At 44.7% G+C, this 27,371-nt stretch overlaps 1 protein-coding gene across 2 annotated transcripts in view; it reads left to right on the top strand.

Annotated features, from left to right (window-relative positions):
• BROX (BRO1 domain and CAAX motif containing) overlaps positions 1 to 16,372 on the top strand; it is a 38,780-nt gene extending 22,408 nt beyond the window's left edge. Inside the window, exons 4-13 of one of the 2 annotated variants that reach the window (XM_056568398.1) lie at positions 1,990 to 2,086; positions 3,357 to 3,452; positions 4,514 to 4,586; positions 6,772 to 6,877; positions 8,827 to 8,916; positions 10,808 to 10,893; positions 11,654 to 11,735; positions 11,826 to 11,976; positions 13,293 to 13,452; positions 15,248 to 15,910. In XM_056568398.1, coding sequence (XP_056424373.1) covers positions 1,990 to 2,086; positions 3,357 to 3,452; positions 4,514 to 4,586; positions 6,772 to 6,877; positions 8,827 to 8,916; positions 10,808 to 10,893; positions 11,654 to 11,735; positions 11,826 to 11,976; positions 13,293 to 13,452; positions 15,248 to 15,334 — 1,028 coding nt within the window. In that variant the 3' untranslated portion in view covers positions 15,335 to 15,910. Of the gene's footprint in view, positions 1 to 1,989; positions 2,087 to 3,356; positions 3,453 to 4,513; positions 4,587 to 6,771; positions 6,878 to 8,826; positions 8,917 to 10,807; positions 10,894 to 11,653; positions 11,736 to 11,825; positions 11,977 to 13,292; positions 13,453 to 15,247 lie in introns of both variants that reach the window. The other variant, XM_056568399.1, reaches the window with a different exon arrangement.
• The last annotated feature ends 10,999 nt before the right edge of the window (positions 16,373 to 27,371 follow it).

A 27,371-nucleotide genomic window follows, 5' to 3' on the forward strand; every position in this document is an offset into this window, starting at 1 on the left:
TTAACATTTTTGCGCAAGCTGTTTTTTTTTTTGCGTCTTTTTTGCGCACATTCTGGTGAAGCATTTCCTCCAGATGTGTAGGTTTCGGTGTAACCTTGGAGTGACATATTTAGTACGCACGAATTAATTAACTGCGTACATTTCATTTACCCGCATAAATCTTGCGCAATTACCATATTTTTTAAGGCAAATATAAGCCATCTTGGACTGCACGTAGCAAGATGCTCTAAATCAGTGGTCTCCAACCTGCGGACCTCCAGATGTTGCAAAACTACAACTCCCAGCATGCCCGGACAGCCTTCGGCTGTCCGGGCATGCTGGGAGTTGTAGTTTTGCAACATCTGGAGGTCCGCAGGTTGGAGACCACTGCTCTAAATCATCGATTTCATTTTTCAAAGAGTGGATTGAGGAGATTACTATATTTACCCGAAAATTTACGAAACTCATTGCGCTTGATTGATAAATTTTGCGCTACTGCGCATAATTTAGAATTCGGCAAAAGGGGTAAACTGCTTCTACCACACACAAATAATGATACATGTCCCTCAATGTCTTTTACTTCCATCATCTACTAACCCACCTAACCTGATAGTGTGTGATACTACCATAACTCATAAGTATAACCCCCACCACCCACACTATACATTCTGCCACAGATCTATGACCATCATCATCTTCCATACTCCAATCCATCACTCCATCTCTGAGACTTCTTCCGCGCTGCACCTGTTCTTTGGAATGCGCTGCCCCAGAGTGATTCCCCAACATCCCTAGTTTTAAAGGACAACTGTAGCGCAAGACTTTTCTATATTCCTGTAACCGGGCCTCAAAAATAAGCAAAACGAACTTGTAACATACCTTCCTACGAGCCCCCGTTGGTTCGGCACAGGCCTCACGGTCCAGCGGTGCGAGCCTCATTCAACTTCCTGGGGACGGGGACGCCGTAGAGCCGTCGGTGTATGTCCCGCCCCGGCCTGTGATAGGCTGAGAGCACTGTCATGTAAGAAGCCGGCCAGAGCTTCTTACATAACAGTGCTCTCAGCCTATCACAGGCCGGGGCGGGACATTGCTGCGGCCGGTGATACATCGATGGCGCTGCGGCATCCCCGTCCCTAGGAAGTTGAATGAGGCTCGCACCGCTGGACCGTGAGGCCTGTGCCGGACCAATAGGGGCACGTAGGAAGGTATGTTAAAGTTTGTTTTGTTTATTTTTGAGGCCCGGGCACAGGAATATAGAAAAGTCTTGCACTACAGTTGTCCTTTAAAGGAGAGGTCTAGTAGAATATTACTTATCCTTTGGATAGGGGAGAAGTTATAGATTGCGGGGGGTCCGACCGCTGGGGCCCCCACAATCTCCTGTACGAGTCTGCAAAAAGCACCGTGCCGTTTCCAGTAGGAAGCCGTGGCAAACACCTCCCCTCCATGTATCTCTATGGTATACATGGAGGGGGCTTGTCAGCCGCCGCGTCATGCAGGGACGGGAACGTCCCCTTCCTGCGGACTGTTGCGGCACCGTACAGGAGATCGCGGGGGCCCCCAGTGGTCGGACCTCCCGCGATCTATAATTTATCCCCTATCCTTTCGGAGAGGCGATAACTTATATTCCACTACAGTATTCCCTTAAAGGGGTACTCCGCTGCTCAGTGTTTAAAACAAACTGTTCCGAACTCTGGAGACGGCGCCGGGAGATCGTGATGTCATAGCCCTGCCCCCTCCTCATGCCGTCATGCTCAGCCCCCTCAATGCAAGTCTATGGGAGGGGGCGTGACAGTCGTCACGCCCCCTCCCATAGACTTGCATTGAGGGGGCGGGGCTTGACATCATAAAGGGGCAGGGTTATAATGTAACAAGCTCCAGCGTTTGGAACAGTTTGTTCCAAACGCTGTGCAGCGGAGTACCCCTTTAAGCGTGTCATATAATGAAACACATATTTAGAAAGGCCTTTTGCATCCCCTGATCTATATCCCTGTGGTTTCTCCTGGATATTAGGCTTCATCAACTCACTAGATGGGGGAACACAAGACAATAAGCTGCGGTACATCCAGAACTTCAAGTGGACGGACACCCTGCAGGGCAATGTGCCAAGGTACGGTATAAATGTGTGTCCCCAGACAGCATATCCGGAGGACGGTAGAGAGCCATGTGTGCTGAGGCGCTCGCTATGTATGTGTGTAGCGCCATCTACAGACAGCATGTCATTTTTAGGGACACATTTTTGTGCTAATAAAACTCAAAATAAATATTGTTATGGGGGGGGGGGGGTGGTCAAGTCTTCAAATCCCCTGCTTCCCTTCATACAGCTATAGAGCTAATGCTAGAGGAAACTCACTACATACAGCTCACTAGGAGCTATATACATTTATCTGCAGTAAGCGTCCCCCAATGGGGGCTCCATGTACACAGAACCTTGTCATCCACTCTGCATACCCTGCATGGACCAACCATTATGACTTCTGTGCAGTTCTGCAGCTCTGTTCCATTGGAGCGAATGGAGCCAAACTGTAATACCACACACAACCTGGGGACAGACAGGGAGCTGTTTTTGAAAGAAATTAGCTCTGGTTTTCTATTCCTCAACCCCTTAAAGGGTTACTCCACTGCTCAGCGTTTGGAACAAATTGTTCCGAATGCTGGAGCCGGCAGCTCGTGACATCATAGCTCCGCCCCCTCAATGCAAGTCTATGGGAGGGGGCGTGAGGTCATGAGGGGGCGGGGTTATGACGTCATGAGCTGCCGGCTCCAGTGTTCGGAACAGTTTGTTCCAGACGCTGATCAGTGGAGTACCCCTTTAAGGCCAAACTGGGCTGTGTCCTTAAAGGGTACCTCTCATCAAATAAACTTTTGATATATTTTAGATTAATGAATGTTGAATAACTTTCCAATAGCATGTTAATGAAAAATATGCTTCTTTCTATTGTATTTTTCCCGATCAGTCCTGTCAGCAAGCATTTCTGACTCATGCTGGAGTCCTAAACACTCAGAGCTGCCAGCCTGCTTTGTTCACAGCCAAACAGGCTGTGAACAAAGCAGGCCGGCAGCTCTGAGTGTTCTCCTTTGTGAACAAAGCTGACTGGCAGCTCGTGGTGTTTAGGACTCCAGCATGAGTCTGAAATGCTTGCTGCCAGGTCTGGTAGGGAGACCCCTAGTGGTCATTTCTTCAAAGTGGAAAATTAAATAGAAAGAAGCATATTTTTTAATAACATGCAATTGTAAAGTTATTCTGCATACATTAATCTATAATATATCAAAAGTTTTTTTGATGAGAGGTACCCTTTAAGGCGTTAAGGGGTCACATTCAGGGGGGGTATATTTAGGTCCTGCAATTGTGTATCATAGTTTTCTCTGCTCTTTTGCAGCTCTCAGCAAGATGCAGTCTTCGAATTGATCTCCATGGGGTTTAACCTGGGTCTTTGGTACAGCAAATACGCTTCACGGCTGGCCGGGAAGGAAGAGTGAGTATCTGCCCTTATGGCCAAAAGTCATTCATCTGTTTTTGAATCCTACATTAGAACAGTAAACCTTTTTTAGATTATTTTTAAGTTTAGCTGATATTTTTTATTTTTTTTATTTTTTTATTTATACACCTTTTAAAGGGGTTCTCTCAGGGGAATAGTTTTTTTTTTTTTTTTTCAAATCAACTGGTGCCAGAAAGTTAAACAGATTTGTAAATGACTTCTATATAAAAATCTTAATCCTTCCAGTACCTATCAGCTGCTGTATGCTCCACAGGAAGTTGTGTAGTTCTTTCCACTCTGACCACAGTGCTCTCTGCTGCCACCTCTGTCTGTGTCAGGAACTGTCCAATATGGACTAAAATGCGTATGGCCGCCTCTGTGAAATGATTGTTCATCGGACCTTTCTCTAGTGTGTACGGCCATTGGTCGGGGTTTGCAGCTAGAACGAGCTGGGCGAAGAGTACGCTAAGGGAGACAAACCTACAGTATAAGTCTATGTTATTGTCTTGGTCATTTACACTTTTCTCCCAGTTCATTCTAACAATTGGTTGGACCGGACTCCTCTTTCCCCTCCCCCCCCCTCCCCCCCCCCCCGTGATCGTGAGGTCACGGCCCCGCCCCCTCCATTCATGTCTATGGGAGGAGGCGTGGCGGCTCTGATTCCGAGCTATCCGGCACGGAGCGGAGTTCTAAACTAAATGGCGATGCAAGTCTATGGGAAGGGGCGTGACTGCCGTCACGCCCCTTCCCATAGACTTGCATCGCCATTTAGTTTAGAACTCCGCTCTGTGCCGGATAACTGGCAACCACAGCCGCCACGCCCCCTCCCATAGACTTGCATTGAGGGGGTGTGGCCGTGACCTCACAAGGGGCGTGGCTGTGACATCACGAGCCTCCGGCACTGCACCCGATGCTCTAAACAAACGCCTTGAGGTCGCAGGGGGCCCCAGTGGCGGGACCCCCACGATCAGACAGCGGAGTACCCCTTTTATATTTTTCTGCTATATATTCTACATTGTTCTGCTGTTCATTGCATATTATGGCGTCTTGTGTGTCAGTATTTCAGAAACTGAGGCCAAAGAAGTTCACAAGAGTCTGAAGATTGCAGCCGGTATTTTCAGCCATTTAAAGGTAAGGCTTCGACCAGAATTTTTTTTTTAAATCAACTGGTGCCAGAAAGTTAAACAGATTTGTAAATTACTTATATTTAAAAATATTAATCCTTTCAGTACTTATCAGTTGCTGTATATGAAGTTCTTTTCTGTCTGACCACAGTGCTCTCTGCTGACACCTCTGTCCATTTTAGGAAGTGTCCAGAGCAGGAGAGGTTTGCTCCTGCTCTGGACAATTCCTAAAATGGACAAAGGTGTCAGCAGAGAGCACTGTGGTCAGACAGAAAGGAAATTCAAAAAGAAAATAACTTCTTCTGGGGCATACAGCAGCTGATAAGTACTGGAAGGATTAATATTTTTAAATAGAGGTAATTTACAAACCTGTTTAACTTTCTGGCACCAGTTTATTTAATAAATAAATAAAAATAAAGTTTTTCAGCAGAATACCCCTTTAAGGCAGTGTTTCCCAACCACTCCAGCTGTTGCAAAACTACAACTCCCAGCATGCTCTGACAGCCTTTGGCTGTATTTAAAGGTTACTGTAATTAGGTTGCAGCTGCAGAATACATGTTTAACTTTATGTGTGCACTGAAAAAAGACCTATACTGCAGCCCTGAAGTGTCAAAGAGGTGTGGCCTGGGGTCTGCTGTGCCTCAGAAGCCTCCTCTTTGATAGAAACTGAGGGCTCAGCTTGCATCATGGAAATTCTGGCGATCATAAGGGGAGTGGGGTAAGTCTGACCCCCCCCCCCCATGATCATGAATATCCCCACTGTATGGAGTGGTGGGTCGGCATCCCAGATGTCAGACCCCCCCCCCCCCCCATTATCGGACACTTATCCCCCTGTGGTTAGGGGTTACGTGTCAGAGTAGCACTTTTAAAGTGTTTTTTCCTAAACGTTCTTATAATTTTTGATGGCCTTCCCTAAGGATAAGCCATCAGTGTCTGATCGGTGGGGGTCCAACACCCGGCACCATGGCGCCTGCATATACAGTGAGTGGAGCGGGAAGCTTGGTACATTGTGTAGTGTCCATACTGGGTTACTGTAGCTCGGTCTCTATTGACATTAAACGGGTACCGCGGTGGGAAAACAATTTTTTTTAAATCAACTGGTGTCAGAAAGTTAAACAAATTTGTAAATTATTTCTATTTAAAAAATCTTAATCCTTCCAGTACTTATCAGCTGCTATATGCTCCACAGGAAGTTGTGTAGATCTTTTCTGTCTGACCACAGTGCTCTCTGCTGACACCTCTGTCCATGCCGGGAACTGTCCAGAGCAGGAGAGGTTTGCTATGAGGATTTGCTCCTACTCTGAAAAGTTCCTGACATAGACAGAGGTGTCAGCAGAGAGCACTGTGGTCAGACAGAAAGGAAATGCAAAAAGAAAAGAACTTCCTGTGGAGCATACAGCACCTGATAAGTACTGGAAGGATTAAGATTTTTAAATAGAAGTAATTTACAAAACGGTTTAACTTTCAGGCACCAGATGATTTAAAAAAAAAAAAATAAAATGTTTCCAAGCGGAGTACCCCTTTAATGGCCAGAGGCAGATCTATACGTAGCATTCAGTTATCTCCTTCCCAGTAAGCACTATTACCTAATATTAAAGGGGTTATCCAGGAAAAAAAAAATTATATATAAACTGGCTCCAGAAAATTAAACAGATTTGTAAATTACTTCTATTAAAAAATCGTAATCCTTTCAGTACTTATGAGCTGCTGAAGTTGAGTTGTTCTTTTCTAAGTGCTCTCTGATGACACCTGTCTCGAGAACTGTCGAGAGTAGAAGCAAATCTCCATAGCAAACCTCTTCTACTCTGTGCAGTTCCCGAGACAAGCAGAGATGTCAGCAGAGAGCACTGTTGCCAGACAGAAAAGAACTCAACTTCAGGAGCTGATAATTATTGGAAGTATTAAGATTTTTTAATAGAAGTAATTTACAAATCTGTTTAACTTTCTGGAGCCAGTTGAGATTTTTTTTATAAATATAAAAAGTTTTTTCCTGGAATACCCCTTTAACTTGTAGAGCAGTGAGGACCACTAGGTGTTGCAAAACTACAACTCCCAGCATGCCCGGACAGCCGTTGGCTGTCCGGGCATGCTGAGAGTTGTAGTTTTGCAACATGGTCTGCACTTAACCGGGCAATCGTTTTAGTGTTATCATTGTGACTCTTCACTAAACTTACTATAACTATGTGTTTTAGGAGAGTCACATCCCGAAACTCATTTCGCCGGTGGAGAAAGGACGGGATTTAGAAAGCCGAGTGATTGACGCCTATATCATCCAGTGCCAGGCGGAGGCGCAGGAAGGTAAGGGGGGACTCTGCTGCCATCTGCTGGAATTATGTGTCCTGACTATTTAGCGCAGACAGGTCTGTGTTCTTGTCATCGAAACATTTGTTTGTTCCTTTGTGTATAACTGCAATACTGTACTGTGTCCTGTGTGACTACAGCGCCCCCTACTGTCCATTATTACAAGGTCACCAAGGATTTCAGGGATCATATTATAGAACAAGACTAAGGGCATTTATGCATGTCACTAAACTATGAAGTTCTGCAGCGGCTGAGGTGTGTTGTGAGGTTCTGCAGCGGCTCAGTTGTGTTGTGAGGTTCTGCAGCCGCTGAGGTGTGTTGTGAGGTTCTGCAGCGGCTCAGTTGTGTTGTGAGGTTCTGCAGCGGCTCAGTTGTGTTGTGAGGTTCTGCAGCCGCTGAGGTGTGTTGTGAGGTTCCGCAGCTGATGAGATGTTTTGTGAGGTTCTGCAGTAAATGAGGTGTGTAATGATGTTCTGCAGCTTTCTGAGGTGGGTTATGAAGTTTTGCAGCAGATGAGGTGCGTATTGTGAGGTTCTGCAGCAGTTGTGGAGTTTTAATGTTCTGCAGCAGCTGTGGCGTATTAAGGTTGTGCAGCAGTTGAGGAGTGGTATGATGTTCTGCAGCAGTTGAGGGGTGCCTTATGATATTCTGCAGCAGCTGAGGTGTGTATTTTGTTCTGCAGCAGCTGTAGAGGTATAATGTTCTGCAGCAGCTGAGGGGTGCATTATGTTATTCTGCAGCAGCTGAGGTGTGTATTATGTTTTGCAACTGCTGTGGAGTTATAATGTTCTGCAGCAGCTGAGGGGTGCATTATGATATTCTGCAGCAGATGAAGTATGTATTATGTTCTGCAGCAGCTGTTGCATAGTGAGGTTGTGCAGCAGTTGAGAAGTGGTATGAGGTTCTGCAGCAGCTCAGGGGTGCATTATGATATTCTGCAGCAGCTGTGGAGTTATGATGTTCGGCAGCAGCTGTGGTGTTGTGAGATTCTGCAGCAGATGAGGTGTGTATTATGTTCTGCAGCAGCTGTGTTGTTGTGAGATTCTGCAGCATATTAGTTGTGTAATGGGTTTCTGCAGCAGCTAAGATGTGTATTATGATATTCTGAATAAGCTGAGGTTTTGTGTATTATGTTCTCCAGTAGCTGTGGAGTTATGATGTTCTGCAGCAGCTGTGGTTTAGTTAGGTTCTGCAGCAGATGAGTTGCGTAATGAGGTTCTGCAACAGCTAGGATGTTATGATATTCTGCATCAGCTGAGATATGTATTATGTTATGCAGCGGCTGAGGTGTGTTATGAGGTTCTGCAGCAGATGAGGGGTGTTGTGAGGTTCCGCAGCAGCTGAGAGTTGGCAAAGCAGAAGGACCTTTCTACCAATGTGCAATAGACCATTCTGCAGGTAGAGCTCAGAGCCCATGTCCCCAGGTTATGACCTCGGTCACCTTGGGGGATCCTTCCTATTAATGCTTTATATAATATTTTGTTAGTTCTGTGACTATAGCGCTGTGTCTCATTATCTTAAAGGGGTACTCCGGTGGAAAACTTTTTTTTTTTTTTTTTTTTTTTAAATCAACTGGTGCCAGAAAGTTAAACAGATTTGTAAATTACTTCTATTAAAAATTCTTAATCCTTCCAGTACTTTTTAGGGGCTGTATACTACAGAGGAAATGCTTTTCTTTTTGTATTTCTCTTCTGTCACGACGACAATGCTCTCTGCTGACCTCTGCTCTCCATTTTAGGAACTGTCCAGAGCAGCATATGTAAATAATTTCCTCTGTAGTATACAGCCGCTAATAAGTACTGGAAGGATTAAGATTTTTTAATAGAAGTCATTTACAAATCTGTTTAACTTTCTGGCACCAGTTGATTTAAAACAAAAAGTTTTCCACCGGAGTACCCCTTTAAGTTGTCATTTTGTACATTATGTGACCTCTCTGTCCTCTGCAGTGACCATCGCCCGAGCTATTGAACTCAAGCACAACCCGGGTCTGATCGCAGCCTTGGCCTATGAAACCGCAAATTTCTACCAGAGAGTAGGTAAGAAGCTTCGGGTTTCCACCTTTTGCCCAGGGGTCTTGGTCTTGTTCATTTCTTCGGTGCAGTGTTTCCCATCCAGGGTGCCCCCAGCTTTTGCAAAACTTCAACTCCCAGCATGCTGGGGGTTGTAGTTTTGCAACAGCTGGAGGCACCCTGGTCTGGGCATGCTAGGAGTTGTAATTTTGCAACAGCTGGAGGCACCCTGGTCCGGGCATGCTGGGAGTTGTAATTTTGCAACAGCTGGAGGCACCCTGGTCCGGGCATGCTGGGAGTTGTAATTTTGCAACAGCTGGAGGCACCCTGGTCCGGCCATGCTGGGAGTTGTGATTTTGCAACAGCTGGAGGCACGCTGTTCCTGGCATGCTGGGAGTTGTCATTTTGCAACAGCTGGAGGCACCCTGGTCCGGGCATGCTGGGAGTTGTAATTTTGCAACAGCTGGAGGCACCCTGGTCCAGGCATGCTGGGAGTTGTAATTTTGCAACAGCTGGAGACACGCTGTTCCTGGCATGCTGGGAGTTGTCATTTTGCAACAGCTGGAGGCACCCTGGTCCGGGCATGCTGGGAGTTGTAGTCTTGCAATAGCTGGAGGCACCCTGGTCCGGGCATGGTGGGAGGTGTAGTCTTGCAACAGCTGGAGACACGCTGTTCCTGGCATGCTGGGAGGTGTAGTTTTGCAACAGCTGGAGGCACCCTGAATGGGAAACACTTCTTTGAAGAGTTGCTGCACACATGGTAGCCCTGGTTCCCCCACATATAATTGTATTATTTTTTGTTTCGTTTAAAGGGATTGTCCAGTTTATTGTCATAAAACCTTTTTGGGAAGTCTGAGTTAATAGAAGGGTGTGGGGGGGAGGTCCCTCTGTTTAGAATCCTCATCTCTTGGCCAGAATTCTCTATATGGATGGCCTGTACTGTCCTGCATTACTCAGACAACACATTGATATGAATGGACACCGTGTAATGCTTCATTTCCCCTGTGGTGGCGCTGCAGGGAAACTGAACACTTACTGCCAGGTTTCTCCAATGATCAGATCTGATCGCTCACACTTTGTAATCAGATTATTGTTAAAGCGTTACTGTCGCTTTAAAAATAAATAATTAAATATAGCCAGGAGAAGCATGTGGCTCTGCGCTTCACTCCCTGGCTTGTCACATGATCCGAGTCATATCAGAACATGGGCTCCATAGACTTACAATGGGGCCTATCTGCTGCAGTGAGTCGGATCAAATGATGAGCCGTATATATCTAGTGATCGGTGGGGGTCTCAGCTCTGAGACATGCCTGTGTGACATGTTGTTTTTTTTGTTTTTTCCATTGGAAAACAAATGTTTTCAAATCAACTGGTGGCAGAAAGTTATACAGATTTGTAAATGACTTCTATATAAAACTCTTAATCCTTCCAGTACTTATCAGCTGCTGTATGCTCCAGAAGAAGTTGTGTAGTTCTTTCCAGTCTTACCACAGTGCTCTCTGCTGACACCTCTATCCGTGTCAGGAACTGTCCAGAGTAGGAGAAAATCCCCATAGCAAACCTCTCCTGTTCTGGACCGTTCCAGACACAAACAGAGGTGGCAGCAGAGAGCACTGTGGTCAGACTGGAAAAAACTACTCAACTTCCTGTGGAGCATACAGCAGCTGATAAGTACTGGAAGTATTAAGATTTTTAAAAAGAAGTAATTTACAAATCTGTATAACTTTCTGGCACCAGTTGATTAAAAAATAAATAGTTTTGCACCAGAGTACCCCCTTAATGTTTTGCTATACTGGACTACTCCTTTATAAAGTGACTGTTCATGGGGGACCTGATGGCTGAGACCCAGAGATTATCCAGTGGAACACTTTAACCTTTAGCACTTTAACCCTTTAACATTTATTTTCTTAATTTTCAGATCACACACTTTCTAGTCTGGATCCGGTGTACATAACAAAGTGGAGAAGTTATACTCAACTGAAAATGTGCTTTTATATGGCTTATGTGAGTATACATCCTGTATTAAAGGGGTACACCGGTGGAAAACTTTTTATTTATTTATTTATTTTTTATCAACTGGTGCCAGAAAGTTAAACAGATTTTGTAAATTACTTCTATTAAAAAAATCTTAACCCTTCCAATACTTATTAGCTGCTGAATACTACAGAGGAAATTCTTTTCTTTTTGGAACACAGTGCTCTCTGCTGACATCACGAGCACAGTGCTCTCTGCTGACATCACGAGCACAGTGCTCTCTGCTGACATCACGAGCACAGTGCTCTCTGCTGACATCTCTGTCCATTTTAGGAACTGTCCAGAGTAGGAGAAAATCCCCATAGCAAACATATGCTGCTCTGGACAGTTCCTAAAATGGACAGAGATGTCAGCAGAGAGCACTGTGCTCATGATGTCAGCAGAGAGCTCTGTGTTCCAAAAAGAAAATAATTTCCTATTTAGTATTCAGCAGCTAATAAGTACTGGAAGGATTAAGATTTTTTTAAATAGAAGTAATTTACAAATCTGTTAACTTTCTGGCACCAGTTGATTTAAAAAAAAAAAAAAAAAGTTTTCCATCGGAGTACCCCTTTAAATTGGTCGGACACTTGACATGTAATTTTAACCCCTAGATGACACAGGACATACAACCAGTCTTTGACTGTCTGGGCATGCTGGGAGTTGTAGTTTTGCAACAGCTGGAGGCACCCTGGTTGGGAAACACTGGTATATATTATTTATTAGGTTTTAAACACCCCTCCCCCCACAGGCCTTCTGCTATCACGGTCAGACTCTCCTGGCCAGCGACAAGTGTGGAGAAGCAATACGGTCCCTACAGGAATCTGAGAAATGTGAGTCCATGAGTCCCACAATACTTATTTTCATTTGTACAATATGAAGGACTATTTATAATTTATTGTATTTTTCTCTTCCCTGATAAGTTTATGGCAAGGCCGAAGCTTTGTGTAAGGAATACGGTCAAAGCAAAGGTCCGGGAACCACCGCAAAGCCCTCGGGTCACCTCTTCTTCAGGAGGCTGGGAACTCAGATGAAGAATACGCTGGAAAAATGTCAGAGGGAGAATGGATTCATGTAAGTCCGAGCCCTTCTGGGGATAAATCCCAACAGATCAAAAATTGTACCGAATGTCAAGAAAAAAGGGGGTAACAGTGGGGAGGGGCCTAAGACATAACTTTTATTGGTATACTATTAGGGTATGTTCACACTACGGATTATGAACGGAATCTCCGATCACAGAATTCCGCGAGCGGAGATTCCATTCTGGTGGCCGCCGCAATACTTCGGAGGTAGGACCGCGCGGCACTGCGCCGTCACCATTGACAGCTATGCAGTGTTCGCGGACTTCCGCGCAAAGAATGAACATGTTCTTTCGTTGCGCAGAACAATTTCAGCGGCGGAATTGTCTGCCGCTGAAATTCCGCAGTGTGAACGGGTCTCGTGGAAACCCACTCACACTGATGTTTATGTTCACAGCACATAATTCCGTTAGTGGAATACTGCGGGAATTACGTAGTGTGAAAATACCCTTAAAAAATAAAAATAAAAAAACTTGTGCTCTAGTGAAAGCCCAATTTCACTTAAAATAATCCAGGTCGATGGACTCTACAAAAGATTTCCCCTACTACTCATTATTAAAGAAGTACTCCGGCCCTAGTACATCTTATCCCCAATCCAAAGGATAGGGAATAAGATGTCTGATTGCAATCTAGCATGCAGCACGCACCTGTGCCGTCACGCCCCGCCCCCTCAATGCAAGTATATGGGAGGGGGCGTGACAGCCGTCACGCCCCCTCCCATAGACTTGCATTAAGGGGGCGGGGCGTGACGGCACACGGGGGCGGGGTTGTGACGTCATGATACTCCATCCCCGTGGTCGGGAGGCATAAGACATGGAGCCTCCAGCGCTTTCTGGAGTGCTCACTGACCCCTGCGATCAGATGTCTTATCACCTATCCTTTGAATAGGAGATAAGATGTCTTAGAGCTGGAGTACTCCTTTAAAGACACAGTCACAGTATTTCCCATTTGTAGTCTGTATAATCACAACATCTCCCAACGCGTTTCTACCAGGATAACTGGCGTCATCAGGGGAGACCAAATAACCACAAAGTGACTGCATGTAACATAATAAATGACATAACATAGGGTTATTGGAATTGTTTCATCACCACCCTTAGTTAGTAAAATAGTTGGTAGGTAGAGCACATAATAAATACTTGTATATCCCATCACAGGGGAGCGTAACGTGCGTCTGGGATTCCTGTAAATTAAAAAAATCTCCACAGCTATGTATCCTGGAGCATATCTATGTCTAGTATAGAAGGCAGCCATGTTATCATGTGACCATTGGTACATTTTCCCAATATCATATTTCCTGTATATTTTCAGCTATTTCCAGAAGGTTCCACCAGAGGCGCCAGAATTGGAGCTAAAGGCAAATTATGGTCTAGTGCAGCCCGTGGCTTTCGAGTTCCCAGCTATGAGCCCCCAGTGGACCCCGGAGACCCAAGCAGGGTTTGACCTGACGAAGAGGCCAAAGGACGACAGTGTAAGATGCAACTTTCTCTTATTTATATGTACGAGGTTCAGAGACATTTTTACACGCACAGTAATAGTGTTTCTGACCTCGTCATCTGAATCTTGTATTTGTCGCTAGATTTCCCCATAGGCTTCATCTCTATTAGTTTATCCTGACTTCACCTTCAAAAGACATTGGGACTAACTGGTATAATGTTTTCCTATACTCAGGAGCACTGTACTATGTATATCGGCTCTACAAGGAGTCAGCACTAATTCATATGTCATGCTCAGTAGCACTGCATCCTGTACTTCAACTGCACTGGGCACTTGTTGCTATGTTTCCCATACTCAGGAGCACTGCATCCTGCACCTCAGCTACACATGGGGGGGGGGGGGGGGGCACTTGCTGCTATGATGTTCTCCCACACTCAGAAGCAGTGCAACCTGCACCTAAGATGCACATGGGGCTGGCACTTGCTGCCATGTTTTCCCAATCTCAGAAGCACTGCATCCTGTACCTCAGCTCCTCAAAAGGCACGCACTAGCTGCTATGATGTTTTCCAACACTCAGAAGCACGGCATCCTGTACTTAAAGGGTTATTCCAGGAAAAAACTTTTTTTTAAATATATATATATATATATATATATATATATATATATATATATAAACTGGTTCCAGAAAGTTAAACAGATTTGTAAATTACTTCTATTAAAAAAAATCTTAATCCTTCCAATAATTATAAGCTGCTGAAGTTGAGTAGTTCTTTTCTGTCTGGCATCTGCGCTCTCTACTGCCACCACTGCTTGTCTCGGGAACTGCACAGAGTAGAAGAGGTTTGCTATGGGGATTTGCTTCTACTCTGGAGAGTTCCTGAGACAGGTGTCATCAGAGAGCACTTAGACAGAAATGAACAACCCAACTTCAGCAGCTCATAAGTACTGAAAGGATTAGGATTTTTTAAATAGAAGTCATTTACAAATCTGTTTAACTTTCTGGAGCCGGTTGATATATATAAAAATGTTTTTTCCTGGATATCCCCTTTAAGCTGCACAAGAGGCGAGTACTGAATTCTAAAAAGTTACATACAGTGTTTATAGCCAGGGTGAAAGAAATATCTGGGAATCTATTAACTTTAATATCTTTGCTTACTCTTAATAATTTTATAGAAGATTTGTACATAACAGGTTTGGGGTTGGATATAACAGCAGTGACATTTGCTCATACTTTTTGTGCTCCTCACACAGTCTACCGAGAGAAGCCCCGGAGTCTTTCATGTCTTAGGGTACGTTCACACGGACGGATCCGCAGTGTATTTTGATGCCGCCGGATCCGCCGACAGTGGACCCCTACATCGTGCCTGCTCGTCACGCGCATGCGCAGTATACTCTCACACATTGCAGCCGCTCCCCCTGCTCCCTTAGCTAGGCCGAAAGCAGCTGCAATGTGTGTGAGTATGTTGCGCATGCGCGGCGACTCTCACATCGCAGCGCGTCTGCTCGTAGCGGCGGATTGCCGCTATGAGCAGGCACAGATGGAGGCGCAATGTAGGGTTCCATCGTCGGCGGATCCGTCCGTGTGAACGCGGTCTTTATAGTTATTTTTTTCAGTGAGTGCAGAGATTCTGAACAATTACATACAGTGTAATAGCCAAGGGGGAAGAAGAGAAATCTGCCAATGTACTAAACTTTTTTTTTTTTTTTTTAGTGAGTGCTTCCTCATAATAAATTATATAGAAAACAAAGTGTAGATAACAGGTTAGAGGTTGGATATGACAGCGATGACATTTGTTTATACTTTTTATTTCTTGTAATTTCATCTCCAGGCCAAACCGAAGAAAGAAGAGGAGGTGAAACCTATGAAGGAACCGGACATAAAGCCCCAGAAGGACACCGGCTGTCAGATCTCTTAATAGCAGATTCTCCATTGTTCTATCATTGAACCCTAAACCCTTCTTCCCTGGAAAGACACCCCCCCCCCCCCACCATCTTTTCTCATAGAGGTGTAGAGAATGCATCATCGGCTCCAGAGAACATAAAGGAAACTCTAAGAACACTTCCCTTCATCATGGATACAAGAAAAGGACATGGTCTCCATGGTTGTTCCTCCTCTTCTACTTATTCAGAACTGACACATCTCCAGCCAATAACCCTTCGCTAACCTCATACTGTGTGTAACTACAATCAGTAGTAGATGAGGGGGAGACTATGTGCATTACTAAATGTAAAGAGGACCTGCCGCCTCTCATGACCTATATGTTTTAGAAAATCTATATTTTTTTGGACTGCTCCTTTGTTACTCCTCCTGGAAATTTAGGAATATATTGACAACAGGGTGCTACTATTCTGCTTTTCAATTGGGGTGTCTCCGACCAGTGCTGAGGGGGAATGGTAACTCCCAGTTGTTAATTTATTTATACATTTTCCAGGAGGAATGCGAGAAGACAGGAAAGATGATCTTCCGCCAAAATTAAAAAATATATAAATTAAATAAAAATCCACAGATATATATATATATATATATATATATATATATATATATATATATATTAGTTGACTATTCTGCCATATTTTATCCAGTCAATTCTTTGTAATATATGCTTATGAGAAAGCTGGGTGATCCAATATATATACATCAGCGTGTTCCAACCAGGGTGCCTCCAGCTGTTGCAAAACTACAACTTCCAGCATGTCCGGACAGCCGTTGGCTGTCCGGGCATGCTGGAAGTTGTAGTTTTGCAACAGCTGGGGGCTCCCCAGTTGGAAAACACCAATTTGGCCCCAAGGTAAAGTCCAAGATACACATTTAAAGGCAAAATTTATAGTGTATATTCACACTACAGAATTTCCACGCTGAGGTGGAAATTATTATTATTTTTTTTCAAATCAACCGATGCTGGAAAGTCAGGCTGGGTTCACACTACGTTTTGTCCCATACGGGAGCGCATACGGCAGGGGGGAGCTAAAACCTCGCGCTCCCGTATGCCTTCGTATGCGCTCCCGTATGTCATTCATTTCAATGAGCCGGCCGGAGTGAAACGTTCGGTCCGGTCGGCTCATTTTTGCGCCGTATGCGCTTTTACAACCGGACCTAAAACTGTGGTCAACCACGGTTTGAGGTCCGGTCGTAAAAGCGCATACGTCGCAAAAATGAGCCGACCGGACCGAACGTTTCACTCCGGCCGGCTCATTGAAATGAATGACACACGGGAGCGCATACGGTCACATACAGGAGCGCGAGGTTTTAGCTCCCCCCTGCCGTATGCGCTCCCGTATGGGAGAAAACGTAGTGTGAACCCAGCCTTATACAGATTTGTAAATTACTTCTATATATAAAAATCTTAATCCTTCCAGTACTTATCAGCTGCTGTATGCTCCAGAGGAAGTTGTGTAGTTCTTTCCAGTCTGTCCACAGTGCTCTCTGCTAACACCTCTGTCCAGAGCAGGAGAGGTTTGCTATGGGGGATTTTCTCCTGCTCCGGACAGTTCCTGACATGGACAGAGGTGTCAGCAGAGAGCACTGTGGTCAGACTGTAAAGAACTACACAACTTCCTCTGTAGTATACAGCAGCTGATAAGTATGGGAAGGATTAAGATTTTTTTTAAATAGAAGCAATTTACAAATCTGTTTAACTTTCTGGCACCAGTTGATTTTAAAACAATTGTTTTCCACCAGAGTACCCCTTTAGACAATGTTCAGTGTTCTCAAAGCCCCTTGACTTCAATGGCATTCTGCAAAATTAAGATGGGTCCTTAATGGGATTCCGCGATGGGATTTCTGTGGAAATTCTGCAAAATTTAAAGTCTGTGGGCAGTAAAATTTGGCTGAAATTCCATCTGTATTCTTCCACGGAACTCTGCACCAAAAATTATGCAGCAGTCTCCTCTGAAATCTGCTCCTAATATGTGTGTGGACATTAAAGGGGTACATTTTTTTAAAATGAACTGGTGCCAGAAAATTAAACAGATTTGTAAATTACTTCTATTAAAAAATCTTTACCCTTCCAGTACTTATTAGCTTCTGAATACTACAGAGGAAATTCTTTTCTTTTTGAATTTCTTTTTTGTCTTGTCCACAGTGCTCTCTGCTGACACCTGATGCCTGTATCAGGAACTGTCCAGAGCAGGAGAAAATCCCCATTGCAAACGGACAGAGTGTCAGCAGAGAGCACTGTGGACAACACAAAAAAGAAATTCATAAAGAAATGAATTTCCTCTGTAGCATTTTTTTTATAGAAGTAATTTACAAATCTGTTTAACTTTCTGGCACCAGTTGATTTAAAAAAAAAAAAAATTATGTTTTCCGCCGGAGTACCCCTTTTAAGGGCCGTCCTATACTATAGTGCCATCCCAAGCATATTCCGCCGAAAGAATGAACAGGTTCATTCTTTCAGCAGAATCGATTCCTTGTTGGATGTTCTGTAAGCGGAACTTTTACAGTGTGCGCGGAGCAGCAGCCTCCTATTGAGATCAATCAGCGGAATCCGCGCTGAATTTCCACAAGTAAACAATCTGTAGTGTGAACATGCGCATACTGTGTACTAGGGCCTAGTACGGGGCCAGAGGAGGATGCAGTTTTGCCTCTAATGTTCCTTTTGATGTTCAGACAGCGGAATTTCCGCACAATTTCTGTTCAGCAAAGATCACTGAACGGAATTGCGGAATTCCACTGGAATTTCATCAGAATTCTTTGTTCCCAAAAGACAGCATTCTGCTGAAATTTAAAGCCCCATTGACTTCAATTGGATTCTGTCGCGGAATTTAGCAAAATTAAAGACTGGTCTTTAAATTTAGCAGAATGCGGAACTTCCGCTGCCGAAACTTCGCTGTGTAAATCCTGCGGACTGCGGAATCCTATTAAAGTCTATAGGCAGTACATTTCGGCAGAATTCTTTCACAGAATTCGACACAGAAATTCCATCCTCTGAACATGGCCTAATTCTGGAAAATCTGAGACAATCAGGCACCCCCCCCCCCATATTGGTTTTCACCCAACTTTCCCCGAAAGAGAACGAAACTATCAACATCAGAGATTACAATTTGAGGGTTTATCTAGAATTAGAAAAATAAGGCGCCATGATATCCATTGGTTGTGTTTGGTATTGCAGCACAGCCCCATTGAAGTGAATAGGGTTGATCTGCAATTCCAAAAACAACCTGCGGTCATATGTGGCGCTGCCATAATCTTAAACATTTTTAGTAATATTTTTAAGGGTTAGTCGACCACACACAATGGAATTGTGTCATTCACTACTGAAATTGTCATATTGCACGTAATATACAACCATTGAGCGTAACTGACAGACCGCACGCAACGCTGTTCCACCTGTGATAGAAAGCACAATAAAAACCCCAAGACGGTGAACAGAGCCTGCGACCTGCTGCTGTCAGGACAGATTCCCTATTATTGCCTTATATCAAAGTAACACGTTGTGTATATATAGAGTATGTATGTACAGCAGTACGCGCAGGTATCCCGTGTATATATAGAGGTATATACATTAACACACTGTCATAGACACACATGCAGTTTGATGTCACGTGTGGAAAGTATATGGGCTGTTTTTGCAGGAATAATGTATAGAAGGTAATATAAATAATAAAGTCTACTTATAACTAACACTGTCTATTGATTGTGACTGATTTAGGGGGAGGCCGGGTCCTCATGGGCGGGACTTGAGGTGGATAATGCCGCAGCAGATCCAACCAAGAATGTACTGGGAGATGCACAACAAAGGGTGAAGATTTTGGTGCCGATTCAAACATCATTAAAAAAATCATCTCTCTCTCTCTCTCATCTAATCTATCTCTATATATCTATCTATCTATATCTATCTCATATCTATATCTCTATCTATCTATCTCATATCTATCTATCACTATCTACCTATCTCTATCTCATATCTATCTATCTCTATCTACCTATATCTATCTATCTACCTATCTATCTCATATCTATATCTACCTATCTATATCATATCTATCTATCTACCTATATCTCATCTCTATCTATCTCATATCTATCTATCTATCTCTATCTACCTATCTCTATCTATCTCTCATATCTATCTAAATCTAATTTCTCATATCTATCTCTCATATCTATCTATCACTATCTACCTATCTCTATCTCATATCTATATCTCTATCTACCTATATCTATCTATCTACCTATCTATCTCATATCTATATCTACCTATCTATATCATATCTATCTATCTATCTCTATCTACCTATATCTCATCTCTATCTATCTCTATCTACCTATCTCTATCTATCTCTCATATCTATCTAAATCTAATTTCTCATATCTATCTCTCATATCTATCTATCTCTATCTATCTAAATCTAATCTATCTCATATCTATCTATCTAGCTCATATCTATCTATCTCATATCTATCTATCTATCTCAGTGGCCTCCAACCTTCGGACCTCCAGCTGTTGCAAAACTACAACTCCCAGCATGCCCGGACAGCCATTGGCTGTCCGGGCATGCTGGGAGTTGTAGTTTTGCAACATCTGGAGGTCCGCAGATTGGAGACCACTGATCTATATCTATCTATATGTAGAAAGAAATTGTGTCACTCACCCGTTAAAGGGGTACTCGGAATGCTGTGCGGGCTGTGTGGCCGTGACACCACCACCCCTGCAGCCCGCACCTAACGTTCAGAACAAAATGTTCCAGAAGCTGGGGCAGTGGAGAACCCCCTTAAGTGGAATCTTTATCTTTATACCAAAAAACGTGTGAACATGCAGAGCTGGACAAGTCACATCCGAACTGTGGGAGTGACACCTTATGGCAACAACCGTTTCTTACGTCTGAGCGCACTTCCTTGGGCCGCCGGTAATACCATATCCCACATCCTATCCAAGAAAAAATGCAAAGGTTTGCCAAATTAGTAATGATCATAGCTACAGTTCACACTGCAGTTTGTGTAGCGCTGTGTAGTGCGGCCACTGGCCAACACAAACATGTTGCACCGCACCAGTGTCCCGGACTATAAGATGTTGGCGCTGGTAGTGCCCTCAATACATAACAATGCAATGTGTAATATATTGTACAGCTGCAGCACATTCCCCGCCTCAGCTTTTTTCGGCCGCTCCCCTTTTCCAGAAGGCCACGCCCCTTTCCCCCAGATTATTTTTATTTATTTATTTATTTATTTTTTAAGTAAAATGGAGAGTTAGTCAGGATTTTTTGTCACAAATTTTGGCGCTAAAAGCGTGCAACACAATTTGGGCGCAATTCTGGACTTTTATAAGGGGAGCGGCTTATTCATATTTATTTAGTCCCTATATGGACTAATATATGGAATTTTTTGATTCAATTTTGCATACACTAAACAATGCAGTGCTGTAGGACAGCATTAATCGTTGTTATCGGCGCTCCATTAATGCAGGCTGCTGAGGCTGTGTAATGTATTTAGCCACGGCATTAAAGGGGTACTCCGCTGCTCAGCGTTTGGAACAAACTGTTCCCAACCCTAAAGCCGGGAGCTCGTGACGTCATAGCCACGCCCCCTTGTGATGTCACATCCCGCCCCCTCAATGCAAGTCTATGGGAGGGGACATGACGGCTGTCACGCCTCCTCCCATAGACTTGCATTGAGGGGGCGTGGCCGTGACATCACGAGCAGGGTGCGTCTGTCACGTCACGAGCCTCTGGCGCTGCACCCAACACTCTAAAGGAACGTTGGATGCAGCAGGGAGATCCTCCTCCCATAGACCTGCATTGAGGGGGAGGGGCTATGACTTCACAAGCTCCCGACTCCAGCGTTCGGAACAGTTCCAAACGTTGAGCAGCGGAGTACCCCTTTAATCGCCTAGGCTCAATGCATCACACTGCCGCTCCGCCTATCACCGGCCGAGGTCGGACATTGCTGCGACCAGCTATTCGCTATCCGGCAGTGAGACACACTGACGGCTGGACCAGGAAGAAGACTGTGGTGGAGGATCGGAGCGACATACTGGGGGAGTGGCGGCAGGTGAGTCATGTTTAAAGGGGTACTCCGGTGAAAAACTTTTTTCTTTTAAATCAACTGGTGGCAGAAAGTTAAAAATATTTGTAAATTACTTCTATTAAAAATGTTTAATCCTTCCAGTACTTATTAGCTGCTGAATGCTCTCTGCTGACATCTCTGTCCATTTTAGCAACCATGCATAGCAGATGTATGCTAAGGGCAGCATGGTGGCTCAGTGGTTAGCACTGCTGCCTTGCAGTGCTGGGGACTTGGGTTCAAATCCCCCTAAGGACAACAATAAATAAAGCATTATTATTATTATAATAACGTCAGCAGAGAGACCTGTGCTCGTGATGTCATCAGAGAGCATTCCAAAAGAAAATAATTAATTTACAAATATGGAAAAAATATGTGCAACTCACAATTATATCACCAACCGAGGACAAATGGGTAATGCACCTATACCTATGGTGCCAATAATAAATATTAGAAAAAGAGACAATAATACCCAGACCTCAAGGAAGGTAAACTATATGAATCAAATGAAGGAAACAAGGATCGTGCTTCAATTATAATAGGATATACAGATTTTATTAAAAATTGATATAAAATATTCCACCTCACAAGGGGCCCCTTGTGAGAGGAGTCGACAATGACCTAAAATAGATATCACTGGTAACTAATTAATATCCCAGAATGCACTATTAAACTGAAACAGTTATAGACCAATTGCACTGAAATAGTGAAGGCAAAATATACTGATATGGACTGAAAGAGTTAAAGACACTTGATTTGCCGGAAAGTCTCTTGAAAATCAGTCCTTTTTACTGGAGAGATGATAATGTAATATTGTGACAAGTTCCTCTTAATGGATGACAATGAAACAATATTTGGGGTGTTAAACTGAGGAAGTATTAAAGTTCACAGTTGTTAGTTTCACTGTATCACTGTGTCAGGACAGATAACAGGCAGCTTGGTGGTCCATTACCGGTCCTGAGAGCGGAAGACTCCCGTGAGGCTGGATTGGTGGTCCATTACCGGTCCTGAGAGTGGAAGACTCCCGTGAGGCTGGATTGGTGGTACATTACGGTCCTGAGAGCGGAAGACTCCCGTGAGGCTGGATTGGTGGTACATTACCGGTCCTGAGAGCGGAGGACTCCCGTGAGGCTGGATGGATCTAGCACTTGGATGGTCACTGCAGGTGGACTACCTCCGAGTTCCGGCGCTGGCAGGCGTCGGGGATGGACACTTTCAGAGGTGGCACTCGCTGGTGGAAAAGTCCTGCCGTGGAGACCAGGTCTGCAGTAAACCGGTAGTAGATGCCTCTGCCTCGTGAGGGTGGCGTGTGATGTCAGTGCCAGCACCTGCAGGATGTGCTTTGATTCCACGGCTCGCTGAGGATCCACTCAGAACTAGATGTATATTATGGACCGGAGCAGCAAGATCAACAGGGTCGTTTCCGGACCGGACCAGCAAGGCCACAGAGGTATGTCCAGATAGAATTCAAGTGCCAAGTGCAGTCAGTGATAGTCCGCAAACTGACTAGACGCATTTCAGGGTATATAAATGGACCCTTTCTTCAGTAGTCATTATGACTACTGAAGAAAGGGTCCATTTATATACCCTGAAACACGTCTAGTCAGTTTGCGGACTATCACTGACTGCACTTGGCACTTAAATGTGTACAGGAATTAGAGTGTGACTACATCTGCAGCCGTCAAAGACAGATAAGTCAATAATGAAAGCAAAGAAAATGCCGGAAGACTAATGTAGCTCGGATTATCAGCTACCGATGTGCAAGGTGAAGATAAAGCTGCGAGAGAACAATTCAGAGGACACCTAAGGATGTATTCACATGGGCAAATGACACTTTCTGTGTCCATAAGGGGCTATTCACATGGCAGAATTTCCGCTTGCGGAATTCCTCCTCAAATTAAAGCCAATAGATTTCTATGGGATTCCGCACTCCCATTCACACTTCTGAATTTCCGCAAGCGGAAATTCAGAAGTGTGAATGGGAGTGCGGAATCCCATAGAAGTCTATGGGCTTTAATTTGAGGCGGAATTCTGCAAGCAGAAATTCTGAAGTGTGAGGGTGCGTTCCCACCTGGCGTATACGCAGCGTACTTCAATCTGCAGCAGCAGCGGGAAATACGCTGCGTATCCCTCGCTAACCATACATACAAAGCTTTCTGGCGGCAGCCCTGTGTGTGTAGTGAGTTTTGGAGGCGGAGCAGCGCGTCACAGTCACACCGGCACACGGCCCCGCCTCCAATACTCACTGCGCACATAGGGCTGCTGCCAGAAAGCTTTGTATGTATGGTTAGCGAGGGATACGCAGCTGATTTTGCGCAGTATGAAATACGCTGTGTATATGCCAGGTGGGAACATACCCTGAAAGGGAGTGCAGAATCCCATAGAACTTTATGGGCTTTAATTTGAGGCGGAATTCCATAAGCGGAAATTCTGCTGTGTGGATAGACCCTAAGGGTACGTTCACACGAGCGGATCCCCAGAGCGTCTTACGATGCGGATCCGCCGCTGAAGGACCGCTGTATGCTGCCTTTACAGGTGCCTGCGCGGAGCGGCAATCCGCCGCTACGAGCAGACACACTGCGATGTGCGAGTTGCCGTGCGCATGCGCAGTATACTCTCACATCGCGGCAGCTCTCGGCCTAGCTCATAGAGGGAGCAGCCGCGATGTGTGCGAGTACACCGGGCATGCGCAGCAACTCGCACATCGCTTCAGTGTGTCTGCTTGTAGCGGCGGATTGCTGCTCCGACCAGGCACCTGTAAAGACAGCATGCAGAGGTCCTTTAGCGGCGGATCCGCAGCGTAATAAGCGTTAGGGATCCGCTCGTGTGAACGTACCCTAACAGTATCCTATCCGAACGTACTGCCCAAAACCTGTTCCCATTGACTTTTCTTTATAGCGGATCTGCCCCTTCATTGGCTTCTCCTTCCCACAGTCATTGGGAATCTGAGGGCCCCAGGCCTTTGGTCTCTGAAAAAAGAATTTTCTTTATCAACATCCCTGAGCTGAGGTGATCTCTCTGTGCTGGCAGCATTGGACGACTCTCCTACCTGGGCACCGAGTTCACGTCCAGACTGACAACTCCAACACTGGTTACAACAGAGCGGGATGTGCAGTCTGGCGGCCATGACAGAAGCAGCCAAGATATCGGCCTGGGCAGAAAGTCATGTTCCATCTCTCTCTGCTATACACATTTCTGGGGGTCGGCAATCAGGACATTTTCGGCTAGATCTACTCTCAGTTTAGGGAATCTGGTTATACAGGTGGGCCATTTCTATGGATACACCTTAATAAAATGGGAATGGTTGGTGATACTAACTTCCTGTTTGTGGCACATTAGTATATGTGAGGGGGGAAACTTTTCGAGATGGGTGGAGACCATGGCGGTCATTTTGAATCCAACTGTTGTTTTTTCAATAGGAAGAGGGTCATGTGACACATCAAACTTATTGGGAATTTCACAAGAAAAACAATAATGTGTTTGGTTTTAACGTAACTTTATTCATTCTTGAGTTATTTACACGTTTCTGACCACTTATAAAATGTGTTCAATGTGCTGCCCATTGTGTTGGATTGTCAATGCAACCCTCTTCTCCCACTCTTCACACACTGATAGCAACACCGCCATCACCAACCATTCCCATTTTATTAAGATGTATCCATATAAATGGCCCACCCTGTAGATTTGATGGCCTCCCATTTCAACTACAAGACCCCATATTCCAGACTCGGGATCCTGAGGCTCTCACATTGGAGTCTCCATTCCCCCCTTGGGGCCACTTTAGCCTACTACACATTCTGCCTCATCCCGCACGGAACGCCAACATTCTGCATCTCCTGGCTAACGTCCTCTGATGTGTGCCTATCTAGACAATCTACTCTTTCGGTATCCTCTCTACCACCAGCATTTTTTGTAAATGGAAAAAATGTTTTAAAGCCAACTGGTGCCAAAAAGTTTAACAGATTTGTAAATGACCTCTATTTAAAAATCTTAACCCTTCCAGTACTTATTCTTTTCTTTTTGGATTTCCTTTCTGTCTGACCACAGTGCTCTCTGCTGACACCTCTGTCCATGTCAGGAACTGTCCAAAGTAGGAGCAAATTTCCATAGCAAACCTCTCCTGCTCTGGACAGTTCCTGACATGGACAGAGGTGTCAGCAGAGAGCCCTGTAGTCAGACAGAAAGGAAATTCAAAAAGAAAAGAACTTCCTGTGAAGCATACAGCAGCTGATAAGTACTGGAAGGATTAAGATTTTTAAATAGAAGTCATTTACAAATCTGTTTAACTTTCTGGCACCAGTTGATTTAAAAAAAAAAAAAGTTTTCCAGGGGAGTACCCCTTTAACAGCGTGGCTACGGAAGGCACCAATTTAAAGGGGTACTCCTCTGCTCAGCATTTGGAACAAACTGTTCAGAACGCTGGAGCCGATGCCCGAAGCTTGTGACGTCATAGCCCCGCCCCCTCTATGCAAGTCTATGGGAGGGGGCTCCGGCATGCGGAACAGTTTGTTCCAAACGCTGAGCAGCGGAGTACCCCTTTAAGAGATGATATTTTTTTGAGCATGTAATCTAAACCTCTAAATCGCATATGAGGGAAAAAACACAGCATTATATAAATGATCATTATATAAATGTCAAAAATAAAGCAATAAAGCCTGAATAATGCCATAGAAATTATAGGTTGCCCTATTGAACTGCTGTTTGTGCGCTGGGCCCAGCAGTGTACCAAGCTAAAAACATATATATATATATATATATATATATATATATATATGTATGTATATATATAAAATCTCTGTACCCCAAAATGATTGATACCAGGGAACAATACCCATCAATCCGTAGCTGAGGACACATGGCCTCCTAATATTTGCTATCACATTACTGAGCTGTGTAAACAGACGGAGTATGTGCCGTGTGAGTACAACTCCCTTGTCCCTGGGCCAGGACCGCGATCTGATACGATGGGAATTGTGGACCTGCCCTAAAACTAAACACAAGTGACGGAGCCAGGACCAAGTCCAGGGCAGACTGGGCGCACGCTGACAGCCCACATCCTGCAGCTTCATACATTTCCTGCTACAGGACAGGTGAGGACGGAGGCAGGATTCCTTTACCGTCACACCATTCCTTTATAGTCTTAAAGGGGCCCTGTCAAGAGAATGTCCGGGTGAGATGTGCTCCCACCCCAAGCTCTGCATAGCGGGGGCGTATTTATTACTAAGCTCCTCACATCTCTTCTCGGCTCTCACCAGACGATAGTGCCATAGATATTGAAGGAAGCGGCTGGAAGGTATGTAAAACTTTAGGGCCTTGTAAAAGGGACGACCTTTGAGCAGGTGTTTAAGTTAACATTTAAATGGGCACTGAGACTTTAAATAGAATTTTTCACACGTCAAAAGTTTTTTTTTAAAGCGCCAGGTAAACTTGACCCCTTAAAGGGGCTTTACAGCAAAAAAGTACTGTATATACTCGAGTATAAGCCATCACGAATATAAGCAGAGGCCCCTAATTTCACCCCAAAAACCCAGGAAAAGTTATTGACTCGACTATAAGCCTAGGGTGGGAAATACATCACCCCCCCCCCCCGTCATCATACAGACCCCCCATGTCATCATCCAGACCCCTGTCATTAACACCCCCGTCATTGCCCCCCCCCTTCATCATTACCGCCTGTTAATCCCTTCTCAGTGGTCTTCAACCTGCGGACCTCCAGTTGTTGCAAAACTACAACTCCCAGCATGCCCGGACAGCCGATGGCTGTCCGAGCATGCTGGGAGTTGTAGTTTTGAAACATCTGGAGGTCCGCAGGTTGAAGAACCCTGCGGCGTTCGTCATCATCCAGACCCCCATTTTGTTTTCTACTCGCCTCCCCTCAGTGGGAAGGAAGGGTGAGCTGGTCCGGGCCATCTATGGGGCAGGGATCATCCGGTGGGGAGGGTTAGTAGTTC

The sequence above is a fragment of the Hyla sarda genome, chromosome 3, assembly GCF_029499605.1.
Source record: "Hyla sarda isolate aHylSar1 chromosome 3, aHylSar1.hap1, whole genome shotgun sequence".
Taxonomy (NCBI): Eukaryota; Metazoa; Chordata; class Amphibia; order Anura; family Hylidae; genus Hyla; species Hyla sarda.